At 38.1% G+C, this 14,868-nt stretch overlaps 1 protein-coding gene across 1 annotated transcript in view; it reads right to left on the reverse strand.

Annotated features, from left to right (window-relative positions):
• Positions 1-10,851, reverse strand: part of LOC311507677 (LIM homeobox transcription factor 1-beta-like) — a 45,592-nt gene extending 34,741 nt beyond the window's left edge. Inside the window, exons 1-2 of the mRNA XM_084572118.1 lie at positions 10,359-10,851; positions 8,571-8,757 (exon numbers count right to left, since the gene is read on the reverse strand). Of these exons, the coding sequence (XP_084428244.1) occupies positions 8,571-8,757; positions 10,359-10,503 (332 nt within the window). The 5' untranslated portion in view covers positions 10,504-10,851. The remainder of the gene's footprint in view (positions 1-8,570; positions 8,758-10,358) is intronic.
• Between the last annotated feature and the right edge of the window lie 4,017 nt (positions 10,852-14,868).

Below are 14,868 nucleotides of genomic sequence, written 5' to 3' on the forward strand. Positions count from 1 at the left end.
AACCCACCACTGATCAATGCAGAAATTCCACATATCACGAAATGTGGATGATGCACAGAGAAAAGAAGATAAATATCATCACGTCTGCTAATAAGAAACTAAAAGAGCAACAGACCTGAACAGCAGCTTACTGCAGGTACAAAACATAGACAGTATAAAGAAAAACGTAAACATATTTCTACAGTCTATGGTACATAACCACCAGCATCAATATGACTGAGAGATGGCAGCTAGTTTGTAAAATACATTGGAAAGAAAGAATGCCATTCAGAGAAAGATTGTCAGATTTTACAACAAACCATAAGTAAAGGACCTGATCCACCAACAACAGCACTAATGAATGACTTCGGGGCCTGTGGTAAGGATGCTAGAAAAGGAGAGAGACTTGGCAGTGTACATATGTAAGTACTATGTGTCTGGCAACCTGGCATGGAGGTTTGGAATCAAGTGGAGATGAGAAGTGTCAAATTGAAAATCACTTAGCAGTCAAACGGATATAAAGAAGGATGAACCCACCACAACAAGAGGCTCAGTGTGGTGTCTCCAGACTCTAATTTTGTCTTGGCTGATTCAGAAGGAGGTGGAGCGCCCTGTGATGGAACCCATGTGCCACTCATATACTTCTAATGATGCTTAAACATGTCCTTCTGATGTTACAGATTAAATATACACTTCATAAATAGAGTATTATACCTTGTATTGGACTTCATCATAGAGACAAGCATGAGATTAGTCTGATCTCACAATTTACACAGATACAAATTTGTAATCCTTGGTAACATTATCCAGGGTGGAATGTCCAAACATCTTGATTCAGGTCCTTTAATATAAGTACTAATAAACTGGTTTGCCCAGCTACAAGACCTTCCAGTATGTTATAGTGCATTTAAATCAGTCTGTCTGATTGCTATTTAAACATTTTCTCCCTTTTTTATTACTGCTAAACTAATAAAGTGTGGTGGCATAGTGATTGATTAGGTATTCAAGTCAAAAATATTCCAGCCCTGCTGTTAAACAAGGAGAACCGTTCATTGTATGATTACACTATAAAGCATATGGCTCTCTAAATCTTAGATAAAAACTAGTGAAGGAAAGGATATCCTCTGAAGTTACACCTGATCCTTCTCACTGTCTGCCATGTTGAAATTCCGCCTCACAACAACAAAGCACAAAGTAGCCTAATACATCAATACTTTAACTTAAAGTGTTGGTGGACCTGGAATAAGTTTAAACAGATATGTTCAGGTATTAAACATGATTAATGGGGTGACATGAATGTCCACATGCTGATTGATCGTCATGCTCTCAGAGGGACGAGCATGAATCAAAGACTGCCTGTGGCTCCTTAACAATGATTTGTTTCTCACTCTACTACTTTTAGAGTCTGTCCCAGTGTGACAGAGGAATTCAAAACTGTTCTGAGGCCAGTTGGAAGAAACTGAAGCAGGTCGCTTTCTTAATGTGCAATAACACAACAGGAAGGTGGTGATCCGTAAAGAAAATCCTGTACAGCAGCAACGCACTGCACTCTGTCACCATACTAAGGTGTATGTAGGGCTATATCAGTTATGCAGCCCTTACAGTTAAAAAGAAAACTTTACTTTGGTATTTTCACTGTTACACTAAAGACATTTGAATTACTTTTGCTCAGTGTCATTTTCAACAGCTATTATTTTTTCCTCACCTTCATGGCATGCTTTTCTCCTATGGTCATTTTTTGAAAATGTTGTTTAAATGATGTCTGCTGACGCAAATCTTTGGTCCTAAATGAATTATCTGCAACAACTATTTGTTTCCCACTGACTTTTGTTGCTCCTCTGACTTTATCTGTGACACCCGTACATGGGTTCTTGAAACCTTTCCTCAAATGGCCACTTGAGGCTCGCTCCAAAAATTGCAATGTGGCCACATAATGTGCCGTCACAGGTTGCTTGCTCTTGGCCTTGGCGTTACCCACCTGCCTCAGTTTGCCTCAGACTCCACCTCTTAGTCCATTTTTTTAGTAACAAAAGTCTGACACTGCCAAGATGGCAACTGCTGTAGCTACCCCATTGAGCTTTGGCTGCTCTTGAGGAAACCTAGGGGTGATGCCTTAGATTTCGTTCATTTTTATGTACAGTCCATTAGAAATAGCTAAACACTAAACACATAGCGTAACATAAATATTAGCATGCTAATATGCTTAACCCTCCTGTTATGTCTGTTTCTCAGGAACAGCAATGATGTTTACATGACATGTTTAATGACATGTTTAATTATCTAAAATCTTTTAACTATTTTTTTATTATTATTATTTTTCTTTGTCTTTGTTTCTTTTTTTATTATTATTTATTCTATTCTATGTTAGTGTTGCTGTCCCACTCTTGTCTATAGCTTCCATTTGGGGTGACATGCTCTTCCTCACCAATCACATCAGCTTAATAGTATGTATACAGTTTTTCATCAATGGTTTATGTAATTTATTCCCATCATATTAATCATGTTAAGCAAACAGAACTGTAAATACTAATCTTATATTTTTACAGCTTGGAATAAATTTAATACTCAGCAAATGAATCAGTAAATCCTGTGATACAGGTAACAGAAATGCATATTATTAGATATTTCTTGTCCAGTTTTCTTAGTATACGATACCTCTGTTAAAAACACAATAATGGTGTGTTTTCCTAATACAGCCATTTCAGAATCTAAGGAGTAGCACAAACTTCATTTGCAGTGATCTGAAATGAGTCCTGAAAAGCAAAGCCTCTACTCACACTCTCTTTCCACTGATCCCTGAGCTCCATGCCCACTGACTGTTTCATGTTGCCTCTGTTTGAAGTCAAGGTGGGGTCAGAGGACCAGTGGCATAAATCATTGTAGTTAGATGATGGTGGAGACTGTGGGAGGAAGACAACCTGAGGCTGCCAGGCCAAGAGCTGGAGGGGCGATGAAACCCAATCCGCAAAGTTTTCACGAAGGCTTGTTTTTCTAGTGCTGCACTTAGCAATTGATCAGCTGTGGTATCCAAACAGAACAGGACTTTAAGGAGCTCCTGCTGGTTCCCATGTTGTTTCTTTAGGTTGGCTTTGTACACCCCCTACTCTTTCCTTTGCCCCCTGCTCCCAGGGGAACACAGTGTATTTAGAGTCCTCGACAGCCTGCTGTGTCTGGGTCCAGGATTTACTCCTGGATCCTCACCTGCATGTGTCTCTGCTTTGATTAATGCTCAACACTCCAGGTCCTCTGGTTTCTAATAAAATAAACATGCGCCGTTGTGCACTGACATACAGTATCCAACATTCCTCTTTGTTTAATCAGGAATAGTGGAGGGCATAGAAGGGCAAGGAGCAAACAACTTACAAGACGCAACACAGTAATATTAATGTTTCAAAAGACAAGATTTGACAGTTTCTTATAGTTAATGAGTATGTTTACATGGTCAAGAAAAGTACCAGTTCTGATCAGGCGTTTGGAGTGCCCTGTTTGTCTGTTCATGTATATAATTATCTTATCATGATTTTAGAAACCAGAGCTTCACTTCAAGTGTTTCGTCAAAAGAAAAAAGACTGCAGTTATCTGCAACTAGACCAGAGAGATGATCTAAAACAAATGGCTATTTCCAAGCTGCAGTGACATAAAGTATGTGGGTGTTGTGGCTAACAGGATATAACATGCACACAGCCAGGACATTCCTTTAAATCTTTAAAGGGATGAATTACCACTAGGGTCAAAGCTGTACAGACCGACTGTCGATTCTTAAAGTCAAAGTGCTCATAGAAGAAACAACATGGGGATAGTCTCCCTTGGAAGTGTAACGCTGAACTGTTGGGCATGAAGCTTATGCATGGCTCTGCTGCGTCAGTATCAGTAGCAGCAGATTCCAAAACACAATCAATGTTTCGCTTCTTCATATGCATAGGCTCATTAGACACATACAGCCACACACTTTTAGGAAATAAAAGATGATGTAGGGTTACCACAACTTCCCTCTTGAAATGCAAAGCTGGACAACATCAGTTTGACAGATACTGGTTTTAAATGACACAGACACTAACACAATACAAGATGACACATCAGCAGCAACAAGACCACAAAAGAAAGTGGAAAATATAGTCACCCCTTTGCATTTAAGAGTTATACAGAGATAAAATGTTACGGGCACATTCTGCTTGTATTCCATTCTTTTTTGTCTACATATCCCATGTGCAGAGCCAACACTGAATGCATCCGGCTAACAAGCATTGTGTGTGAGCGTGTCTGTCAAAGCCTGATATATCTCATTCCACTGTGCAGTTACCATGAACACACACGGCAGTTGATTCGGACTCAATCCCACAAACAAATGCTCACGAGAGCACCCAAGCAATCTGGATTAACGCGCGGCTGAAAACGGGCATCCTGTTCCCTTCTTTTTGAATAAATTGTTTGAGGAAGTTTTATTTCTTTGTGAGGTGATTATTATTTTATTTATTTTTTTAATTTTTTTTAAGATTTATGATTTGGGAACAGACCAATGAATTTAGAGATGAGAGCCAAGGGATTTCAAAGGAGATTAGACGACTAAAATATTTAGGGTTTTTCAAGCATATTTGTTTAGAGCAGGAAAAATATGGATAAAAACCAAATGATCATTTACAACTTATAATTGTGTAAACACTGTATTACACCCTGGGCTATTTTTTTGTTTAAATTCTCAGATTCATTTCCTTAACAGGTCTCCAAATTTAACATCCTTGAGGGCTATGGATCAGAGATATTTAACTTCTGAAATTCAATAACTCTCAGCACCAGCGTGAGATTCGAAAACTTAGAACATTATTATTATTATTTTATTGCTGTCAGTAAATCAGAGAGTAAATGAGAACTTGCCACAGTCAGTCAAGTCAGTGACAGTGATTTGACTGAACCTGTTTTAAAAATATGTCAGCTTGTACTCTGCCAGATGTAATGGAACAGAAACAGCGCAACTAATGCTACTGAACAAAGTGACTGGATTTTGTTTATTTTAGTTATATTTCCGAAATACAGTGAGACAGTTGTATTGAGAAGTTAAATAGAACTATGTGGATAAATCAGGTGCTGAGTTACCTATACATATCCATATGTTTACAGGTATATGAAACTGTCTAAGTGATGTGAGACAAATTAAAATGTGTTTTTTCTTTTACAAGCTATACAGTGGTAGTGTCTGCGAGAACTGCATTAACTAAATGCACATTAGGAGATGCTATAATGTAGCTGAGAGCAGACATGAGGATATATCAGTAGCAGCTAATGAATGACTGATATATGTAAAATAAAGCAATTGTCACAAAAATATGCATCTAATAATCTGGTAACAACCAGCATCAGTGCCGTCCAAAACTGATTGACTTAAATGATTGATCTAAAAATTAAGGGTGTTCTGGGTTTAGACACATATACAGCATCTATTACATGCTGTTCATTTTATTGTGAATTTCTTGTGGCTGTGTTTGAGAAGACACTTCTGGTGTGGAACCAGAGCCTGAAGTATATAAAGAGTGAAGGAGTGAAGTGTGGCGTCTATATGTGTGTGCATGTGCGTGGTTTCTTTACCTTTTTTTCCCCATCAGTCTTAACTCGTTAGGCTAGTTAGGGAAATTGTTGGACAGTTAGACATTGGACAATTAAATATAGTTGTTAAATTAAATAACTTTAATTCACCAATCATATCTGAAATGGATTAGGTCTTTGTGTGAAAAACAGAAATGGAAATGAAAACTCATCAAAATGCAAAATCTTCATACACTGCAACTGAGTGTAGTACTTTGATTTTTTTATTATTTTTTTTTTCCCCTCAATGGCATATGATACATGGAGACGATCAAAGACAAGCTGATCTGTAATCCACTGTTTGAATCAAACTGATTTGCCTAAAGGCAGTGTCATGTTTCCATCCAAATTGGCCCTGCCCAATAAAAATCAGATGAGCATGCTACTAGCAGGAGAAATTTTCTAAAGGTTAAAACAAGCAGGTCATTTCATTAAAGTTGGACAGCCTTCATAACGATCGTTGACCCTCCGCCATACACACACACAAAACTAGACTCTGACTTCTTCCTTTGCACCTGTCATAATTATTATGGCCACTCAGGGACGCTGTCACTGGAGTGTAAACGTGGACTTTTGCCTAGTGTTGTCTCACACAACTCCTAGATGGCACATAAAAGCACCACCTCTAGGTCAAAATAAACTGCTTACACAATTCATTTATAAAGTGGCTACTAGCATAAGGGATAACAATTAGGCCTAAATATACCTTGTACTATAAATGATTATTTTTTAATGTTTCATCAATCAGACCATTCACAGATCATAATCATAATGATGTGTAGAAATGTATTTTATTTTAATTTAGACCAAAATTTTAATTCATAAGAGGTTAGATTTGGGGCATTTTGCTCTGATCAGATAGTAAAAATTAGGTAAACAATGGATGATATGAACACAGTCTAGAAAATTAAAAATTTCAAAATTCCATATCCTGAAGTTTTTATTTTATTTTATTTTATTTTATTTTATTTTATTTTTAAATTTGTTTTTCATTAGTCAGGTTTTCCTCCATGAACCACTAACCTATGTGTATGTTTCAGATCACTACTATTGGATAAATTATTTATGTTATTTCAGTTCAGTCAGGCTTATTACACTTAGTTGATCCACAGATGAATTAATTCAATAGCTCTTTCTTCTAGTTCCCTCTCATTTTAAAAAAAATATATGTGCAAAGCACTTTAACAATCACAATTGCTTTCATTTTCATATATATCCTCCGACTGAGTCAAATTTCTGATTTGAATATTTTAATATCACCTTGAAAATCCACATGGGATTTGCCTGTCTTTATTTGTGACCTGCTAACCCCATATGTGCCCTTGTCGGTCTTCCCCAGGTTGAGACTGAAAATCAGATGAGGCCTTGGCAACGAGGGCCCCTCTGCACTTGCCTGCCTTTTTGGAAATTGTCTTCATTCTGTCTCATCTTGTGCTTTTTTGTGAATTTGTCCTCCAAATTCAGTTGTTAAGTTTGATCTATTTGTGTTTTATTTCACTTCGAGTCTTATTCAGGTGTGGAACCTGCATAAGTAATCTACATTTCTTAAACCACCTGATGATTTATTTAAAATTGTAACAATTAATGTTTTCAGGTGGTATTAAAAAAACAAACTCAAGTAAGGAATACTTTTCTTACACATGCCATATAAAGCCTGCTTTTGGTGAAAATTTACTATGGCCTGTATCTACATAGTAATGTTACTGGAGATGCATGCCGCCCATTGTGGCTCATCAGACCTCCTGCATGCAGCAGTTATTCTCAAGCCATGGAGTGTATTTAAGATCCAAGACTGGTCAAAAGGCCTTTAAGAAAAGCAGACAGTCACACAGAGAAACCCAGCAGAGAGATGCTCTGACAGTCTGACGGCCCGCTGTTAGTGCGCTACCCAGCCTGTCTGGAAGAAAGCTCAGTACAACAGGAGAGACCACCCAGCTGCAGAGTAGCCCCTCCAACAACATCGCTCATGTAGTTGCAACATATCATGCCCATCAGATTGTCGTCTGAAAATATTTCTACTTAACATGACTGATGCCGGCAGCATATTGTTGTCTTGCTCATGACATCTGTGCTTTTTGGGCACAGTTTTCTGCAGTTTACTGCATCATTTTCACATAAATTGTACATTCAAAGGCCACTCAGATGCATGCATCTGTTTACAGTTTGTCAGAAAAACTAGTCACATGCGATTTTTATAGTGCAGCTAACTGCTGAATTGTTGACTAATAATGTACATTAGTGCATCAATATAGCACTTAGTGTTCCACTCCAGATAAAATCACCAGATTCCAGTTGCTTGTTGTAGATATTTCGCAAATAAAAATAATAAAACAAACTCCCTTTCAACCCCTACGTCTAAAATCAATTAAGACAATTCATGTGTAGAATTTACACCTGTGACAGTGCATGTTTATGATATATTAAGTAACCTGCTGATAATATTATAATATTATAATATTATTATGTAGCCAGTAAATAGGGCTGAAATTTATATTGTTAATACTTAACCTATGTAATTAAATTATTAAAATTCATGCCCAATCCAAATCCAAAAATTTAAAAAAAAAAAGAAAAAATAATACAATAACAAAAACATTATAATTCTGGTCTAAAACATGCACTTTGTAAATTCTGATTTAAAGATTTTAAACAGAAACAAACTGCACTGCAAAACTAAAATTGTCTACGGTGGCGAGAAGAAACCGAAGGGAAATGAAACACTGCTGAGCTGGGATCAAGTATTGTAGGGGCAGGGCGCTTTTTGAATACATTTTAAAAGAGAAGGCTCAAAAAATAAATACATATATTAAGTTATTTTCACTTTCCTGCTTTTGTTTTTATTCTTTTTGCTCCTTTTTTCTTTCTTTCCTCAAAAAAATAAAATTTTAATATACGCTATAAACGACACACACACACAGAAAAAAAAAAATCCTCCCACCACCGACAGCACAGCCACACGGCCTGAAGGCCTACTGAGGCCGACCTGCGGGCAGCCAGAGAGGGAGCAGCCTTACTGTTGGTAGTCGCTCTTGCAGTACAGTTTGGTGTCTCTGAAGTAGCAGGTGGCGGTGAGCGGCTGCTGGCACGCGGCGCACTGCAGGCACTCCTCGTGCCAGGACGCGTCGTTGACCCGCATGAGGAAGCGGTCCGAGATGATCCGCGTGCAGCCCTCACACACGGCCTGCTGGGGGGGAGCACCGCCTGACAGACAGGAGGGACAACATGACACATAAGTCGGCCTGCCTCACAGCGGCTGCGGTAGCCTTCAACTAATCTAAAAGCAAAGACAAACAATATAACGACGAGGGATGAGTGACAGCGAATGTGTTAGTGGCTGCACCTGTGTGTTATGGTCTGTAATATTCAGGATTTAGAAGACAAACACTGGAACATCTGTAAGGCTAACTTCACACGATGGAAGTATCAGTGAATACTGGGACATTTAATAAACATAGGCTATATGCTAGGTGTCCATACAATTACACCACAGTTCTTCCCTTTATCTCCACTGTGTGTATATAAAAATGTGTGTATAATTCTAACAAGATGGTTATGTATCAGGGTCATAAACACATTGTTATAATTACACAAACTCTGTTCGTACAAACAACGTGTTCCTATACCTGTCTGTCAGTAAATGTCCTTTTAGGTTCAGAGCCCCGTCCTCGGTGATTTCTTCATCTGTGGTACTGTAGTACCTCCTATATATTCTTTTCTCTGCTCTAGCCTCTCCCCTTTTGTACAGTTCTCTTGAGGCAGAGGTTGGCGTCACGTTTTTAATCATCCTATTATTTTTTTAATGACTGTTTTTGTGTAGATTTTTGTTTTTATCGTCATCATTACATCTGTTTCTGCCTTAAAAAGCAAAGCGTTTGATGTGGAGCTGATCAACTCAGTGTCAGTCGTCTATGTTTTATACAGCCTAAAGTAAAAGTTCTATCTATCCGTGTTTTTGTATTTGACCTGTTTCCCTTCGAGGCGTCCCGTCAGAATAAATAAATAATGCTTTTTGTCAGTCTATGTTTGTCTTCCTCCCCGCCATAATGTGATGAAGAGAAAAGACAACGCTGTCGCGCTTTTGTACGGCTGGCGTCACCTTATGCCTGTCCGCTGTTTTAAAAGCATCCTATAATAAGCAATCACCATGGTGACATCATACATCAGCTTTCATGAAGGCCAAAGCCTTTCTGTACAGCATGAGTTATGGTTTATGATGTTCCATTCAGTTTAAATGAAATTACAAATAGCAGCTGTAAAAAAAAATAAATAAAAAAAATAGAAAAACAAATGTATGAATCATTGTATGTGTTCATGTTAGAATATAAGAAAGAAGTAGGCTATAAATCAACGTAAAACATAAAAATAAATAGAAGTAGAGGCTGGGGAAATAAAGTGCTCCTCACAAATGATCCGATTATTGTCAGAGCAAAGATCTCACCTAAAAAAAGTTAATGATCGAAATAGTATAATAACATTCGAATAAACTGCATGAAATTATAATTAAAAGAAATAGGCTAGGAGTGATAAAATAGAAAAAAATACTTTATAAAAATACTATCAATACTATCAAATACTATCATATTTTATACAGACGTTTGGTTCCATTGGTGATGGAAAGAAGAAAACACAGAGAGTGATACAAATGCAGGAAAAAAAATTATTAAAAAAAAATCGTTTTCTATTCAAGTGATCTCTTGCACTCCAGAACCTGAAAGTCTGTGCCCAGGCTGGTCACACACTGGGATGCTGGGGTGTATTCCCGCTCTGCCAGCACAAAAGAAAAGAAAGCAACTTGAACTCACCGATCATACCGTCCAGGGAGCTGGCATCAGTCCTCAGACGGTCTTCTATCTTAATGTCGTTGAGCATCTTCAAACACGCGGCAGAGCGCTGATTCCTGGCCGAGCCGCGCCGCTCCGCACGCAGCACACTTGTTGCAATTTCCATAAACCGTGGGATCTCGGTCTGTTCGGTCTTTCTCACCTTTGAAGCTCCTGCAGCCTAAGTGGAGCAGCGAAGCACTGTGGCGCTAAACGGCCGCAAGCTTGACACCTTCAGCGAGATTTCAGTCTGTGAGTGCGATCTGCGGAGGAGAAGCCCGTCAGCTGATGTAAATCCAGAGGTGTGGAGTGAAACCGATCCAGCAGTCCTGAACTTGATGTGGCATTCTGAGCCCGAGGTTCTCTCTCATGAGAGACAGGAACCCTCCCCCCTGCTCTCAGAGCACTTTCTCCACCGCCCTGCAGCCACACTGCTGAGGATGGATCCGCCTCCACTGAGTCCACAAACTCAATCACATACTGTCTGAATCCAGCGCGACATTAAATTAACACCATGGAACGACAGCGGACTGATTTTGAACAAACCAACAAGCAGCTTCATGACAAATGCACCTATTTGTGCCTCCTTAAAACACAAACCATGATTTTTTAAAAAACAAAATAAAGGATTCATTCTTTTTTTCGGATCGATTTTTATCTCCATGGTTTATCAAGATATTTCTTTTTTTTCTTCTTTTTTTTTGTCACCTTTTGGGACAACCACAAAGTGTTTCTTCCTTCTCAAATAACCAAATAAAATAATAATAATAAACATTAACACGGACTGACAATAAAGTAATACTACTACTACTACTACTAATAATAATAGGGAATATTAGAAAGAGACACGAAGTCAAAAACAAGGAAAAATAAAACCTCTTACTCTTACTGCATCTCTCAGACTTCAAAATGAAATACAAACTCACATTAAAAAGAATTTGTGATCAAGAACTCAAAATGATCTACAACCCTGCCCATACTGAATAATATAACACATCATTTCCTCAGTTTGTGAAAGCATTTATCATTATTATTATATTACCATCATTTATATCCCTTTGTCAGGACCAATATATCTTATGGCGCCAATATAATCTGAGATAATATTCTATATGTCAACACCTTTTCTATTCTTTCTCCGTCTGATTATATCCTTCTCATAAGATTTGTCTGCTTGAACTCGGCGACAAAGATGAAATCTGTGCAGACTTTCCACGGTGACCCCCTCCCCACCCCGTCTGCCTTCACATCCCAGACTCCCAGTCACTATATTAAACATGGCCCTCTGATATCTTCACTAATCACGCCATAACATCGCATAATTGTTGAAGAGGCCGATCTGAAACGGAGACGATATCCGGCAGTTTCAAATAAACCGTCGCAGATCGATCGCGTCTCGCTGGCGGCCTGATATCAGCTGCACGAAACGCAATAAAAAGCAATATTCATCAGCTGTCTGGCCTTTTGTTGGGGCTGCATTCACTGTCAGCTCACAGATAGACATCGTCGTGATATATGAGAAGCGGGAGGAGGCTTTTATTAACGGGAAATTAAATATTGAAAGATGCGTGGGGGTCAGGTTCAATTAGCGGGGCTGAAGATAAGTCAGCAATGACAGTAGTTTGTATTATTAATTTAAGACGACAGTGAGTGCACGAATGGGCTGATTAAAACGCTGAAATTACGCCTGCTTTGCGCATGCGTAATGGGCATTTAAGGTGAGTAATCAAAAAAATAAATAAAAATGCTATACAGAGACACACCATAAATACTGTTTCATGGGACAACAGTGAAATATTCTCCAATACTCTCCAGTGCAAGTGATTTAAAAATAATAAAACACTGGATTTTATGACTTTATGGTAAAAAATATCTGTTTAGTGCGTAGTTAAAATCTCTACGAAAGACAAGTTTTAAAGTCACGCATCTTGTGATATCTAAGAATCCCTGCACATTTCTGTGTGCACATCATTCACTGAAGGAGGTCTGGTTTTCAATAATCAGTGATCATTGGTCATGTGCTGATCCAATCAACGACATGGATTTTATGGCAGCCTCAAAAGCATCTGAACAGTATGTGTCTAAGCTTAGATAAAATAATAATAACAATGATGTAATAACATGGGAATAATGTGGTATTTTTTGTAATATTTAGCCATTATGTTATGGGGATCTCTAATTAATTAACAAAGGACTGGCATAAAAGACAGTGTTATAAGATGCTAATTTATATTTTCATTTGGACATATTTATGTGTTTCATTCATTCATATATGCTGAAAAAAATATCTATAGTTGTGGGGTTTTTTCTTCCAAAAGCCTAATTTCTTGACAAGTGAAGAGAATTTGCGCCTGATTTAATATTTGAACAGATTGGCCTGGTTTTTAAAATCCTTCTGACGAGAACTAAAATAGTTATTTGAACAAGGTCTCAGTTGGTGTGTGGAGATATGTCCTGCAATCAGACCAGTTTATGTATTTATTTATTAATGTATTTATTTTTAGGTTGCCCTAAGACTAGGATCGTTTGTCCATTACCATACTGTAGTCAATTCTGACGCCCTGTGGTCAAAACCAGAAGTTCATCTACAATAAAAACCTGTGGGTCTAAATGTGGGAATAAGGGAAGCTAAAGCAGAGTTAATCATCCTTCATATAGTTTCTATAAGCTGCATATAGGAAAGAAATACTTGAGCTACAAGGCAATGCAAATTAGATTAGATAAGAAAAGAAAGAACTTTATTAATCCTGAAGGAAAGTCTTGTATAAGAGGTTGCACTGAGAACAAAATACAGTCAACAGTCAGCAGCACAAAAACAATACAATACAATTCAAACAACTTTTATAAAGAGTATAAAAGGAGGTTACTTGTTGATCCTGTCGAAAACTGGACTGCATAAGATTTACTACTTTACAGGACACCTAGCTTCCTATTAGATTCATGAATGTCAGCCAGTATTTGCTCTCCTTTAAGCTATGGTTTGGTCTCAAAGAGGCAGAAACTATTGTACTATTGTATAGTTAACCAGGCTACTGACCTGCCTGGCTACTGACCTGCCTGGTTAACTATACAATAGTGGACTAGCCTTCGTACAGATTAAAACGAGTCAATTGTTAAAAACTAAAATTGGTGGACACAAAAGCAGTGTTTGGACACACTTAAATCAGACAGGTCAAATCTAAAATAGGGATGGATCATGCAAGGACACGAAGGGGAATGGAGAGGAGATAAACAAATTTTTGCAACAGAGCAGCCATAATTAAATATTTCTGTAGAAGCATTTGTATATCCTTGGCCTCAAATGCAAATTATGTTTTTACAGTCTTCATGCTGCAACTCACCAATGATATTGGATTCTGTTCAAAATGTAAGATTTAATATGGATACAGGTGTACCCCTTCAAACGATGAATTCATTAGCACTGCATATTTGATACAGTGCTAATGATACTGGAATCAGTATTTGATGCTCATTAATTTATTTATTACAGATGACAACTGTAAAACAGTTACCAGTGAATATGGAGTATGCCGCCATGTATGTAATGGTCTGGGACATTGGGTTTTATATGGGCAGAGAGAGTGCCCACACACTGGTGAGATTATCAACCACTTTTGTTGCTCCAATTTGTCTAAAGTTTCTCTCAACCTTGTCTGCGGTCAGCACATTGGCTACCCCATGCAGAATTAAGGAAGATCAAGAAACAAGATCACTCAAGACAGTGGTGCCATTCTACTTTGGTGTGAACCTTAATCAACACACTGAATCTGTTTAATTCAGTTAGTTTGCTGGCAACTCTTTTATAAAAAGTCACAAGGAAAAAGGAAGGTTTGATCTTCTGAACCATCAAATGCCATTTACAGCCTATAAATGTAATCCAACATATGTATATGAGGGGATAAAACACTGTCAAAGCACAATGAAGAGTCTTTGATGAAACATGCCCCACACATTGACTTCCATCATTTCTGTTTTAAACAAGCAACATTTGTCAACGACTGCTATAAAACACTTTCATAGGAAATTAGCAGCAGCTGGTGTACTTGTAAACATGTTTTTATAAGGTTGTCTTTGTGATGTGTTTGAGCTGTTGGAAAAGTCGTGGAAAATTAGGCAGCGGTCTTTAAGTATTTGTGGTGCTACCAACACAAGTCACTCTGGGTAGCTGTGTGCATCAGACGGCTGTTGAATAAGGACCAGGAAACAAGATGAATCAGGATTGGACACGTAGAATGTCACAACAGTGCTGGTGGTCTGTGTGGTCCACCTCACTGTAAACACTTTAACGTCATTCACACTGGGCCAATCAGAGTTCTTCTGCAGCTGCTGCTTCAGTCAGTCCTGAATGTAGATGTGCAGGTCTTCTTGACAAGCCATAGCTTCCATTGCAGTATTTCTCTCTCCCTGCATTAAGGAGGCTTGTATATGCAATTTGTTTTTGTTTTTAAAAGCATATCTGCCAAACAATGGACAAATGCAAGCCTCCACATGT

This window comes from Chelon labrosus (assembly GCF_963514085.1).
Source record: "Chelon labrosus genome assembly, chromosome: 22".
NCBI classification, from domain to species: domain Eukaryota; kingdom Metazoa; phylum Chordata; class Actinopteri; order Mugiliformes; family Mugilidae; genus Chelon; species Chelon labrosus.